Source organism: Platichthys flesus, chromosome 16, assembly GCF_949316205.1.
Source record: "Platichthys flesus chromosome 16, fPlaFle2.1, whole genome shotgun sequence".
NCBI lineage: Eukaryota > Metazoa > Chordata > Actinopteri > Pleuronectiformes > Pleuronectidae > Platichthys > Platichthys flesus.
The window spans coordinates 6,398,857-6,412,808 of NC_084960.1; the positions used below are offsets into that span (position 1 = coordinate 6,398,857).

The window sequence follows — 13,952 nt, forward strand, 5'->3', positions numbered from 1 at the left end:
ATGGAACTTTGGATCCTGATTTGCATCGAGGTCAAGCAGTGAAGGTAATAATACTGAGCGCTCATTTTGGTTTATGACACTGAGTTAGACTTTGTGCTTCTCTTCATTTCATTCATGGCTTTTGCAAGTTTCTGACTGAAGGAATATTTATATATATTTTTGCTCAAGTGCTGAGAATTTAAAATGCATCTCATGTGATCCAGAAATATGAAGCTTCAGACAGCAGGATGTATGCTCAGAACAAGCACAGGGACAGGGGTAAGAAGGAAGCCTGGCTCAGTCCAAAATGAATAAACAAAATCTCTCTAACATTTAACGTTAATCAGCTAATAACATACAAAAAGAAGCAAAGTGTTTTTTCAGGCTATTTTATTTGTCATGAAAAACTGGTGTCCACCCCTGTGTTTTAGTCAGAGATTTGATCAGTGTACTGCAGATCATGTGACCACAGTCATTGATTTGTTGGTCAATTTTCGTTTTCACGAATGTCCTCCCAAATGGTTGCATCCTTGCTGACGACAGATAATTGGATGTGGGACATAACAAGGGACAAAGGCAAACAGTGGAGCCAACGAAAGATGAGATAGGAAGAGAAGAGAGGGAACAAGAGAGGGAATAAACAAGGGCGGGGGAAGTTGATGAAAGTGAGAGAGACGGAAAGGGAGAGCGAGGACAGAGGCAGTATGAGGTTTCCAGATGTTGGAAGGAAGCGTGAGAAAAGTCAAAAAATTAAATCAACAAGCGGCTCCCGCATTTGGAGCTGGATTTGTTGCAAGGTTTTAGGTTTCTTTTTTTCCTGACTGGCTTCTCTCCATGTGTGCAGGGCTCTTTTTTTTTCTTCTTTTTTCTTAACCAATGGCACAATTAAAAGTGCGTCACTCAAGTCTCATCTGTAATCCTGCAGCTATTGTGCCACCCGGTAAAACCAATCTGTGTGAGTGAAGAGAGTAACTGAAGCGTGGAACCTCTGCTTTTCTTCTCATGTCAGTGCCGTCAAAGAGACAGAGCACATCAGAAGTCTGTCACACAAGGCAGGAAAGTGCAGCTGTCAGCGTTGGCTCTGACTTGGATTTGCAGAAGGGACAACAAATATCTCTCTTTCTATGATTCTGGAATAAAAATGAACGTTTACTTAAACTGCACAATGTTAGCAGAAGGGTACAACTGCAATTCTAGTTGACACTCTCTCTTTATAAACATGGTTATTTAAAGGGGACATATAATACCCATTTCACCACAGTTGAAATGGCCCCTTGGGGTCTTAATGAAATGTCTGTAACATTTTTTGGTCAAAATACCACAAGGATCATTTAAAACCTTTTTACCCTGTCTAAAACAGCCTTCCTCAGATTGACCTGTTTTGAGTGACCCCCCTCACCGCCCGACCCCCCTCTCACCAACAACCCACCCCCCCTCTTACTTCCCCGCCCCGACACACAAACACATACACACACACACACTCACAAACACACACAAACACAGACGGACACACAGACACAGACAGTGACCGTCACCAGTTCGTGCAACTCGGGGTGCGTGGAGCAAATCTGTACGGGCCACAAGAGTTATAAGGCGCAGCTCTCTCCCCCCCTCCTCCTCCTCCGCTTCGCCACCTGGGCATCACAGGAGAGGCTGTCCGCTAAGCGAGCACCTAAGCACGGGTACAATGCAGCCGGAGACCGGGGGGTCAAAGATGAAAATGAGACATACCCTGCAGACGTGGGGAACCCTGAGCCGGTGAGACGTGTCCAGCTGTCAGGTGTGTGAAGTCAGAGGGAGCACCGCAAGCCCTGCAGTGAGCCGCCCGGGTACAGCTGGGATCCAACCCGCCACCAAGTAGCCGGCTGCCGCTGCCGCTGCCACCAACGCCGGCCGGCAAGCCGGGCACTGATTGCTATGAGGCTAACGCCACCTAGCTTACATGTCACCGTCAATTACCGAAAACAAAACAACAGCTTTTCTAGTTGAAGACACTCACTGCGACACGAGACACGCACAGTCAACGCTACCCTGTCCGTGGTGAGATCAGTCAGGCGGCTGCAGCTAACCGTAAACAAACACCAACAGGTCCACCAGAAGCAACCCGCTGACATGGAGCCAGGAACTCAACGACATCACCCAGCGAGCCCGAGCTGAGAAGGGGGCTTGGGCTCTTGACTTACCCCGACCGCAGGCTCTGCTTTTCGGCCAGATCTCCGCCTCTTACTCCGCTCACTGGCTGGTAAGCGTCCCCCCTCGGCTAGCTTCCCAGCTAACCCCCGCCGCCTCGAGCTGAGGAGGGTGCTGTGGCTCGTAACGTAACCCGGTCTCCTCCTCCACCAGATCTTCGCCTCCAGGGGGGGGGGCTATGCCATGTAGACCGACTGTGACGTCAATTCTAGTCGTATTCCCATTCGACGCACTCTATCGTATAGTTGCTGACATAGAGGTACCACAACAAATCGCAGGAGTTGTTTTTTTCCAGAGTTTTTGGGACGGTAGACATGCTAGATACCCACATTAACATGTCCCCTTTAATAGCTCTATATAACCACTAGTTAGATTTTCTAAAGACTTTGCTAATTCCCAGTCCGTAAAGGACCTACAAGACTAACAATGGGAAATGTGATGTACTGGAAGAGAAGCTGTATGTTCATCCAATCAATGACAATCATCTAACGTCTGCTCTCTGAACAGTGGTAGTGCTGGTTGACTATGACAATCGTTTAATACTATCTGTAGAGCTAATGAAACATTTCTAGTGTTATTTTTATCATTAGATAATGCTATTATTATTATTTGATATATAACATTATATATTCCTTTCCCTCCTGTAAGGTGACTTACAATAAGTACATTCAACCCGATACACAGGGTATACAGTACCCCCCCCCACACACACACACACACACACGCCAAACTTTTAAAACCGATGCTCCACCCACGGTGACTCAGCTAAAAACCCAGGACGCAGAGGATTGAGGATATTTCCAGCTATTTCAAGTATGCGATAAAGGTACCAAACCTTTCTTCCTTCATTAATACCAATATTCTGATAATGATGGCGGATTTATGCAAACACAAAACCTGAATTAATGACTCTGTGTTGTCTCATCAACAATAAACATCAGATAGATTTTGTCCTTACAAACCAAAACAGAAAAAAAAATCCTCTTACTCATTTTAAGAGTCACCTCAGGTTTCTGCGATGAAGAAAAAAATAAAAAACACTTCATCCTTATTGTCCAAAAATAATGCAGGTGCCCTTTGGTACAATAAGTGACAAGACAAATCGCCTCTCCCGTCCCATTAAATCAGGCTCATGGTGAAGAAACTAAAATGATCTTTGAATTTAATTTCCACTCAGACCGACCACGGTAGAATTATCCTACGCAGTGGCAACATGTCAAAACAGCTTGAGCTAAGTTGCATTTTAAATTAAATATCTAATTGTCCGGGGTGATATCAGCCAGTATGATTTTTTATCCATGCATTTACACATGTTGCTCGTATGTGCATGTAGTAGTGGATGACACTATACATGTCCCTGGAGCCCAAGCAGTTTTTAAACACCCTTGCCTGAGCCGCTGATGGGATCCACTGAGGTGAGTCCAGCAGATGACTGTAGCTGTAAAAGGGTAGCGCTGTATGAGTCACTCATGTTCACACCTACTCTGTTTCCTATTTCGTGGTCATTATCTTCCATTAAACTTCTCCTCTGATTAGTGGCCTTTGACTCAACTGTGCAGCAATCACAGACGCTCAACCCCTTGCTGGACATTGTGAAAATGAATCACCGCCAATTTTTGGGGGGCAACTTCAAAAGTGTGACAGTGGAAAAAATGCACACACCTTGAAACGCATGTAAAGTCTTATTATTGTGTAGTTTACGGGGTTTTTTAAGCGCTACATTGATTTTAAAGTGGAACACTATATTAGCTGGTGCTGTTTTTAATTGACTACAATGATAGAGTTCTAACCTGCTTCTCTGTTTGGCCTGTAGTGAAGCTGACTGCAGCTTTCTTTCTGAGACTAGTAGAGTGACCTGCAGGAATCAAGCAGAGGAAAGTAAAGACAGACTGCAGGCCACTGTCTGCAGAACCCTGACGCATCGCCACCTCTGCTGCACAAAGATCTGTTCACCTGTTCACCTGTATAACTCATACGCAGAACCCCAAACTGGACAATCTGTCCAGACAGCTTTAAAGAACTGTGAAACACAGGTCTGAAGCGCAAACCATAAACCATCAAGCTACGTCACGTGATGGAGATCATCTAATGGTCAGCTCTCCTGCTGCTCCTGATTGTTTCCTATCCTAGCAACCAGTAAATAACGTTTTTTAATTAAAAGACAAATGCTTGTGGTCACGACTTCTTCTTTTACAGAAGATTTCAGAGCAGATGACTACTAAAGGTTTGGGGTTATGGTACATTAAGGGTTTCTTTACATAACAACACAAGTTCCATCATACTGCACTTTCTGGATACGTCAGAGACTTTTCTCTCACATACACACAATTGACTTGAAAAGCAGTTATTTTGAGATTGTTTTAGTTTGTGCTGATCCACCCCTTCTGCAGGCGGGGGGGTAAATACAGGCTGTCACTTCCATAAAAAAAGAATGATGCTTAATGAAGTGTCTTTTTGGGGAAAATCTATTCTTCATTCGCCCACATAGTGTCATGACATGTCATAATGTCCTAATTATGATGGAAGAAGAACAAAGAAGAAGATCAAAGGGGCTTTGTGAGAGGGGGTGTAATAACTTTTGAGCCGAATGAAAACGAAAACCTGCAAACACTCAAATGCATTCAGCAACGGAATCATTGATGTTTGAGTTATTGTCTCCATATTTTGAGGTTGGAGCCTGCCTTTGTCAATTTGTTGTTTTTAAACTGGAAGTGACCATATTTGGAGGAGCAGGGGGAGGAGCCTGTCTGAGAGCTTGAGGACATTCTAAAAGATAACGAAGCCTAAAACGGTAACTTTGTGTATTTAAGTAACATTAAAATTCCATCTAACTTCATAAAATAAGTTCAATGTGAATGGTCACATTTTATTAAGTGTTTTCTATCATGTTGAAACAAAAACGACATAAATATAAACATACAAAAAAATACTTTTTATTTAATAAAATCAATCATTATGACATTGCTGTCAAACATGGTAACCACAATGTGAATTGTGTTTTAACGTCTATTTAACACTAAATGGGACCATGGTTTATAAACGGAACATCATGCTGCAATAAACATAATATGAAACTAGTGATTGAGGCTATAAACTCTGATGTTTATGACGTTATAAACCAAGTTAGAAGTCATTTTCTCACAGACAGAACACTCTTCAGGCACTTCCCCTTTGGCTCCAATATGGACCTAGCATCTAATTTCATATGCAGTCACTTTTGACTATTAAAACAGCTTCACAAGAGACACACTTGGTTTTTTAGAAGTTTATTTCGTTCCCTGACCTCAGCCGTAGTGTGAGCCACAGAAACGCCCCCTTGGACCTCACCTACATCACCTTCTTCTTTCCTACACCTCCTATCAGCCCCTTAGCTCCACACTCAAGCACACAAAAAACTTTAAGTCTCCACTCGACAGCTCCTCTGGGCCACTAAGACTTGCACATCTGTGCTCGATCAATCCTTGCAAGAATTCTTGACACCGTCTCCACATAATCTCCCTGCACATACACCCAGAGGAAGCTTTATATGGAAAGGCGAAAGCTGGATGAAAACTGCCTGAAGCCGGTGTGATTCATGTGAGCAAGGGAGAGAAAGTTTGGAGAAGGAATCTGGGCTGATTATCTCAGATATTTTTTAACATCTTGGAGATAGAGAAGTGAAATTAAATCAAATTCAAGAAGACAACCGTACCGACATCCATTCTCATTCCACTACTATGAATGTGTATTGGTGATTACTTTTCATGTGAAAGTGTAAGTAGATTGTCATGCATCATTGATGGCTTGTGCACGCAGTGTGGGAGTACTTAGCTCTATAGATTAGTTCAGATGAGACTAACAATGCAATTAGATCACTGCTGTATAATGTAATAAAAGTGAGTGGCTGTATCTGGAAATTTAAAAAGGCAGATTGGAGACTTTACTGATTATGAGACACCCTCTTTTCCCCTGTCATTTTCTGTTGAGAAGTTGAGAACTGTTGAGAAATTTATTTTGACTTGGTGGAGCTGTGGGGTCTGAGTGCTTTTCAAGTTTGGACCTTTTAAATGCATAGCTTTTAAATTACCCCCACCAAGGCTGTTATATGTTCATCTGCCTGTCTGTCTGTCTGCCTGTCACTAAGATTGAGCAACAGATGACATAAAATTTGGATACAGTGTGGGTCAGGAAAGAACAAGCTACATTTTTGTGTGGCCAAATTTTTTCACTTTCGTGGACATTTGTCTTTTGCAATACTTTCATGGATCTTGATGAAAAAGAAACAGTCATGTTTAGGGGACTGATATTCACCACTGTTTGACATTTGCTGCAGATTACTTGTCTTGACTTCTTCACTTGACCTTTTATTTTTATAATGCCAACTGACTTTGTTGACCTTCTCAGTTACAAAAAGATTCACGTTTATTGATACATGTCTGTCATATTACAGACAATTTATTGTGTTTGCCACCTTGAAAATGAAGCCTAGTATTATACGCTGTGTAAATTAACCACTTTATTATCCTTCCCTCGTGGTGTTTTCACTCACCAGTCTCATAAATATGACCAGTTGTTCTTCTTGGAACCAGTCAAACAGGACCCACATAGTGTGAGACGTCATCAACCTCCCGCTGCCCCTTATCAACCCCTTTGATGCAGGAATATAGTATGCACTGTTATGTAAACACAGACACACACACAGACACACACACACACACACAGGTACAGATGTTGGTGCATGCATTTCACAGACGCACATACATGCACACACAAATCTCTACTATACCTGTTTAACAGATTGGTTTGAAAACCATATAACTAAAGCATTTGTGTGTGACACCCTGGTGTTAAAATGGCACTGACCTGGATGTCATGACCCAACTTGGAGCTAATTGCTTAAAAGTCGTCAGCTTTCCCAGACAATTTCCATCAAATCCCTCAATCTCATCCTCTCACCAACATTTTTCCCAGTTCATCCTAATATCTCTCTCTCTCTGACTGTGTCCCCCGGGACCAATACTAAGGTGGTTCATTCCCAAGGTTGAATATGGGCATTTCTCTATTTCTCCTCTGTCTATCCTCTTTGTCTCTCACACACAGCAAGGAAAGTTAAAGTCAGTATCTTTTTCATGATTGACCGGAAGACTTCAGCTAAAGTCTCTGCTGCACAGGAGCTGAATAGAAAGGGAAAGATGGCTGTAGTGTGAGCTTTTACGCAGTACAGTGGTTTGGGCTCTGAGGTGAATGGGTGGGACATACAGAGGCTGCTTCGGTGACGTTCTCCATATAAATACTGGCAGTGCGTGGAGGCACATACAGACCCTGAGGTTAACTTGGAAGGAGCTGAGTTTCACCATGCAGAGAGGATTCCCTTCAGAATTTGAACTGTGAGGGGTAAATCCTTGAGAATCTGACATACCGTGCCATACATGCTCCGCTGGTGATGGAGTGGTAATCGTGCTGTCATCAAGAAAATGCGTCAACATGAAAAGTCAAGTGTGAGCTGGATTCTGAGGGGACAGGAGCGACGCAACTTGATTTCAACCTCACGCAACGTATGAATACTTCAGGAGACGCGCATCACAGCAGCGCATAGCGGAGTGGATAAGACGCACGGGAGCGCACAGGTAGGTGGCATCCCGGCAAAGAATCTCACAGCATTCACGAGGAAAGAAATGTGTTTATCAAATAATAGTTAATCTCCTGATGTGTTGGATAAAGATGTGGGCGTGAAATATTTCAAATGTGTTTGTCATCATATTTATTTTAGTGGTTTATTCTCTAACAGAGGACTCTGCTTACAGTTGTATGTATTAACCTCACATTAAATGTCCCGGGCATTTTTTAATTGGTTCCCACGTTTAAGGGCAATAGCTGTTATCGTTTTGTTAGAGAGAAATGTCAAGCCCGATGCAGTTTGAAGGGGACTCGGAGTGTTTGTTTTCCCAACAACACGCTGCGGGCTGCGCGTCAATCCCGTGTTTTGGAGCGCGGTTCAGTGGATCTGAGCGTCACACCGTTTATTTGTGCAACACGTTTGATGAGCCTCGGGTTGAAATGTGTGACACCTGACAGTTATTAGATGGTCATGACTATTTCAGGTCAAGCACAAGCTAAGGACATGCGCTGCACGCCCCCCCCCCCCCCCCCCCCCCCCCCTTAAAACCCTTTGGCTGAAACGTATATCTTTTTTTATTTGAGCTCGAACTGTAGAAAGTAATTACACTTCAATGAAAAGATAAAATCCCATCCTCAAACTGTTTTCCAAACGTTTATTTTTATTACAATAAACAAGTAAATTAATGATTTGGAAATATCTAAATGGGTGCAGAAGGACACAGATCCGGGCACATGAAAGTCACCTCGACTAAAGTTAACAATTAATTTGTAGTTGCAAAGTCTTTGTGTTACTCTTCACTTCCTGTTGAATCTTTACGCACTGTGGGGCTCGACTTCATCTTTCAACAGAAGCTTCTCTGTAGAACTCTGCTCTCAATCTCCACCACACATGGACCCGACTTGGAAACAAATAATAAGAGTAACTCACAACATTTGAACCCCAGTGAAGAATTTGTCTCCACTTGTATACAGAAGGGAATTACAAAGTCATTAACCTTTACGAAATATGTTTTGTCCCCATGTACGTTTGCTTGCATTGCACTCCAGCACTCCAAGGTTTTTTTTAGTTACATATTTGAGATCTGCTCAACTAATGTCTTCTTCTGAAGGGCTGCTACCCATTCAGAGATATTAATGTTGAACCCTTGCCCAGACAGTTCAATTGAGCGGTTTTCTTCTCTCCTGGTAAAAATGGCCATCGTGCCAAGAGTGCGGCCATGTGTTGTAATATATCCCACATTTTAATTGTAGCTTGTGTCTGTCTTTTCTCTTATAAGCTACTTCCTACTGTAATCGAAGCGGATTAGTGATCCCTCCTTCAACATGGATGGTTTCAACTGGACGTCGACATCTGAGAACGTCACAGGGACCTCCTCCAAGCTCTACCCCAACTACACCAACAACAATTCTTCAGAGACGCAGGCACCAATGCCCTTCGGCGTGGTCACCGCTGTCATCTACCCAATCGTCTTCGTCGTGGGTTTTCTGGGTAACACACTGGTCATCTATGTGGTGGTCCGCTACGCCAAGATGAAAACTGTAACAAACATGTACATCCTCAATTTAGCCTTGGCGGACGAACTCTACATCTTGGGAATTCCCTTCCTTGGGACTAATAGTGCACTTTCCTATTGGCCATTTGGGGATTTCTTCTGCAAGGTGTACATGACTGCTGATGCCATGAGCCAGTTTAGCTCCACCTTTTGCCTAACGGTAATGAGCATTGATCGCTACCTGGCCGTGGTTTATCCTATTCGCAGCTCCAAATGGCGAAAGCCAAAGGTGGCCAAGGTATTCAATGGCATGGTGTGGGTTGTGGCCTTCCTGATCGTGCTGCCAGTCACTATTTACTCGCATGTACAGGAGAATTTTGACACCTGCAACGTGACCTGGCCTGATCCAACAGATTTGTGGTCCATTGTCTTCATTCTCTACACATCCATCCTGGGCTTCTTTGGTCCGCTCCTTGTCATCAGCCTCTGCTACCTGATCATTGTCATCAAGGTAATTGGTCAGATAAACCAGGGCTCCTGCTTTTGATTGTGTCTATTGGAGTTGTTATATGTTTCCAGCGGTGTTCTGCTCTCATGGTCTCACAAAGCCTTTCCAATCCACCATCTGTGTTTCAGGTGAGGTCTGCAGGTGTGCGTGCAGGCCTGACTAGGCGGCGGAGGTCGGAGCGCAAGGTGACGCGTATGGTGGTGGTCATCGTGTTGGTGTTTGTTCTTTGCTGGCTGCCCTTCTTTACTGCCAATCTTGTCAACCTGGTTTATATCATCCCTGAGACCAATTCCAACGCCACAGTCTACTTCTTCCTGGTCATCCTCACCTACGTCAACTCCTGCGCCAATCCAATCCTCTACGGCTTCCTCTCCGACAACTTCAAGCAGAGCTTCCAGAAAGTGCTCTGCTCCTACAAACCCAATGGCGTCAGCACCACGAACCAGATGAGAGGCAGACAGACCGCAACCAAGGTAAACCACAATGTTTTTATAATCTAATAAAATACATAAAAATGTAGAAAATGGAAAAATAGAAAATGTATAATATGCATAGGTTTAAACATTTATATTTCATCCAATACTGAACGCTAAGTTGTTCAAACAGCAGCTCAACTAAAGTGTGCCCCCCCTCAAAACTTTCCCAATATTTTCTCCTCAATACATTTTCATATGATCCATCCAGTATGTCATAAAAATTCAAAGATTAGAGATGATGTCCCAATAATGATTTGAGAAACTGAACTATTTCTCTGGATCTTCATCCTCTCCGGTGAACCATCTGATTTACCTGATGGCCCAGTAAACCAAGCAAATAAATTAGATTTTCTGATGATCACCTTACTTTTCTTACATAATCAATTTAATAATAATGAAGTGATAAGTGTTACAAAGACCATTTCTGATAAGGTTTCTCCTTCTGTCTTTGTAATGTCCTACAATGTCTTTTTGTGTTTCCTCCGACTGTCCAGATGGAGGTTGTTGACTGCCGTGACGCGGAGCCTTTCTCCTCAAAAACAGTAGTGAATGGTCAGTGAACGCTGCAACCCGCCATGTACCGGTGTGGTAACTTCCACATGGAGCTCAGACAGTTTACCCCTGGATATTTTATTATTCTGTATGTCCAGTCTTTAATGCTAACCCTAACCCTAACCCTTCCTCTTTGACTGGGACATTTCTTGAAAAGGACCAGAGGAGAAACCCTGGAGAGAAAACTTCTTACAGCGTTCATCACTAAGCATTTTTGTTTGTACTCTATGGGCCTGATCTACAAAGATCCCAAATAAAAAGTGCTAAATTGCGTTTGAATTATAACAGATCTCACGTTTGGTTGATGGCCGTTGTGCGAGTGATCTACTAACAATAATTGCGTAACTGATAACAGGTGCAAACATTGAGGAGGCAGTTATATAGTGTTTTGCGTGCATAACTGGTTTCCGCCAATGGCCTTTTAAGGAGAGCAGAGTGGCCGCAAGCACAAAGCGAAATTTAATGCCATGGAATTGGAGGTGTTAGTGGAAGAGGCAAACAAACATGTTGTTGAGCTACAGCAAAGAAATATTAAAAACGCTGTGCTGATCAGCACCCACCTTTCTAACATACTAAATATGGACGCAGTCACAATCCCTGCAGTGTGTGTGTTTGTACTGTTACTTTATTGACTGCATTGTAGGCCTCAAAGTGTCTGTATTGATGTATGATATCAAAAGTCATAAATTCCTGTTCATTCTCAAAAAGCTTTAGGTATAACCAGACTTTTATTGTGAAACAGGCATTCATTCATTTTTGTATTTGATCACATTTTAGTGAGAGTTCCATTTGTCTGATCTACTTTGATTTGAAAATGTTTATTATTTCATTTGACCTGCTACAACCAGAGAGATCAATGTTCCGCAGGTTATTGTAAAGTTGGTTGAAATGTGTTGAGTGTCATAACAAATCTTATTTTGCTGGTTGTGTCTGTTGGTAATATCTCCTGCTCTCTCACATTGCTGACCACTAACACTGGTGGAGGGATTGTTTTTCCATCTTGTGCAACATGTCTTGTCCTCACTCACCAGTTATCTGGGCCTGACTGGACTGTTAAGGCTGACGTTTCATACTCTTATCATTGAGAATGTGCTGGACAACACTGTTGCGTCTCCATAGTTGTAACTTGAGCCAAGAAAAGACAACATTTGAGGTCATTCGAAAAGCTGAAAATAGAGATACGAGGTGTTTCTATCTGAACCACTGTGTATATCATTTTGAACAGACTGCGGACTCATGATGCTCTTAACATAGTTATGCAATTATGAATAATAAACATCTGCTCATGTTGCTTTAATCCAACGCAGAAAAATGTCAGGCTGCTGACATGAAACACAGATCATTTATTGTGCATTCATCTTGTATCGTTGCTGTGATTTATGAACATTATATCAGGTTTATGTTTCAGATTGAGCCACTTTATCAATATTTCAAATAGAATCAGAACGTTGGCAGCTTTACACTTGCCGTTGTCTCTGTCTTGTTTTTCAGATTTTTGCTAATGTCTTAGTTTGATTTTGCAGTAAATGTTTTCTGCAACATTTATCAGACGGAGGAAGAAGATGAAGAAGTGTATTTTTTTTCCCAATGAGCAGGAAACTGGTAACAATGTGGATTTACTTTGTGTTATGACTTCAGGACTTTGACTTACCACCAAAATAAAACATTTACAATCAGAAAATCGGTTTCAAGAACCGAATAGAAAGACGGTTTCCAGTTTCCATGTGTGCTAACTTTTGTTTGTTGTTGGTGTTGGGGTTTTGCTTGATTTTCCCCGGCATAATGATCTAGCAATGTTAATAAATGTAGCAGTGTCATTAAACAGTTTATATTGTGCTTATTGTCCAAAGTATAGTAAATATACGTACACACCTTGTTTTAAATCAGTTCGCATCTTTAGGTTTGCTGTTCAGACAGATTTGGAATTTAAATATTAAAATAAAAATGGTTAATAAAACAAACGTATTATTTATTTTAATTGGAAATCTAAAACCTCTCTATCAAATTTGCTTAACATATAATGTATAAAATGGTCGAATCAATTCTTTTGGTACTGGATGTTTTTAAAGGAGCAAATCAATCGACCTTTTTTCCGCATCATCAAAGCCCTTGATACTTGGTAAATGTTTGTCCATAGACCTACCACCATTTGCTGGCTCTTTTTTCCATTTCTCTCATTCTGATCATATCACATTTTAATGAAACAGCTATGCAAATACTCCTCCTACTACTTTATCATTATCTGGACGTCTAGCAGCCAAGGGCCAATAAAAATGAAATTCTGGGAGAGATTCAAGGAATTAAGGGGTTTTGCAAAACAACGTTTTGTGTGCAAACCTGAAGCCTCAAGATAAAGTTCATATCTACGTAAGTCTTTCCAACGAACGGCCTGTTCAAGTGCAGAAAGCAGTCGCCTGTAACAGCCAGTGTGGGAGGCTGCATAGAGATCTGCCTCCTCAGCTAATGTAAACTTAGTCGTTAAGGGTCAAGGAACATGTATAACAGTATTTATTAATTGGTCACACATAACACTGTGTTGTCATCACATGGAGAGGTAAGAATGGTTCACATGACAGGAAGCCAGCACTAATTTCAGACAGGCTATTTATTTTTAAATGTTCCCTGTGGCCAAAATGTCTGAAGCAGCCATATTGAATTTAGGTCAAATGCACATTATGAGACATATTGTGCAGTTAAGTGTTGGAGTCAGTAAACCGGTAAGAGGACCATTCCATTGTTGTTGAGATAGAAATATGTTATGTCACATAGATACTTGACTGAATGTGATTCAATAAATCTAAGGTTGTATAGAGGTGTTTCCTTTTCTGCTGGTCTAATCTCTCTCTTCCTGAGAAACTCAGCAGTGTGTCTTCTCCTTGTTCTCCCTCCATAACCCAATCTATGTTTTCCCTCTCAGCCCTTATTCCAAGTGTATTTACAGACAACCTGTTTCCATGGCAGGCTGTGGGGGTAGAAACACACTCTGGGTCTTCTGTGGCCTCTGGTTACCACTGTGTTAGTGGTCATTCTGCTTTGGCTCCATGTGTCTCAATGTCATGTGAAAGAGCTGGGATTTTATATCAACTCATGCAATGGACTGGCTGTGTTTTGGCCTCAGTATCACCTCCAGGAAATCACTCCGACTTGTTTGAAGTG

The 13,952-nt window shown here is 42.2% G+C and overlaps 1 protein-coding gene across 1 annotated transcript; it reads left to right on the forward strand.

Moving 5' to 3' along the window:
• The first annotated feature begins 7,462 nt into the window (after window positions 1–7,462).
• On the forward strand, window positions 7,463–12,501 carry LOC133971469 (somatostatin receptor type 5-like). The gene is made up of 4 exons (XM_062408830.1): window positions 7,463–7,775; window positions 9,045–9,771; window positions 9,897–10,241; window positions 10,739–12,501. The coding sequence occupies exons 2-4, from the start codon at window positions 9,091–9,093 to the stop codon at window positions 10,802–10,804; spliced, it is 1,092 nt and encodes a 363-aa protein (XP_062264814.1). The 5' UTR covers window positions 7,463–7,775; window positions 9,045–9,090; the 3' UTR covers window positions 10,805–12,501.
• The last annotated feature ends 1,451 nt before the right edge of the window (window positions 12,502–13,952 follow it).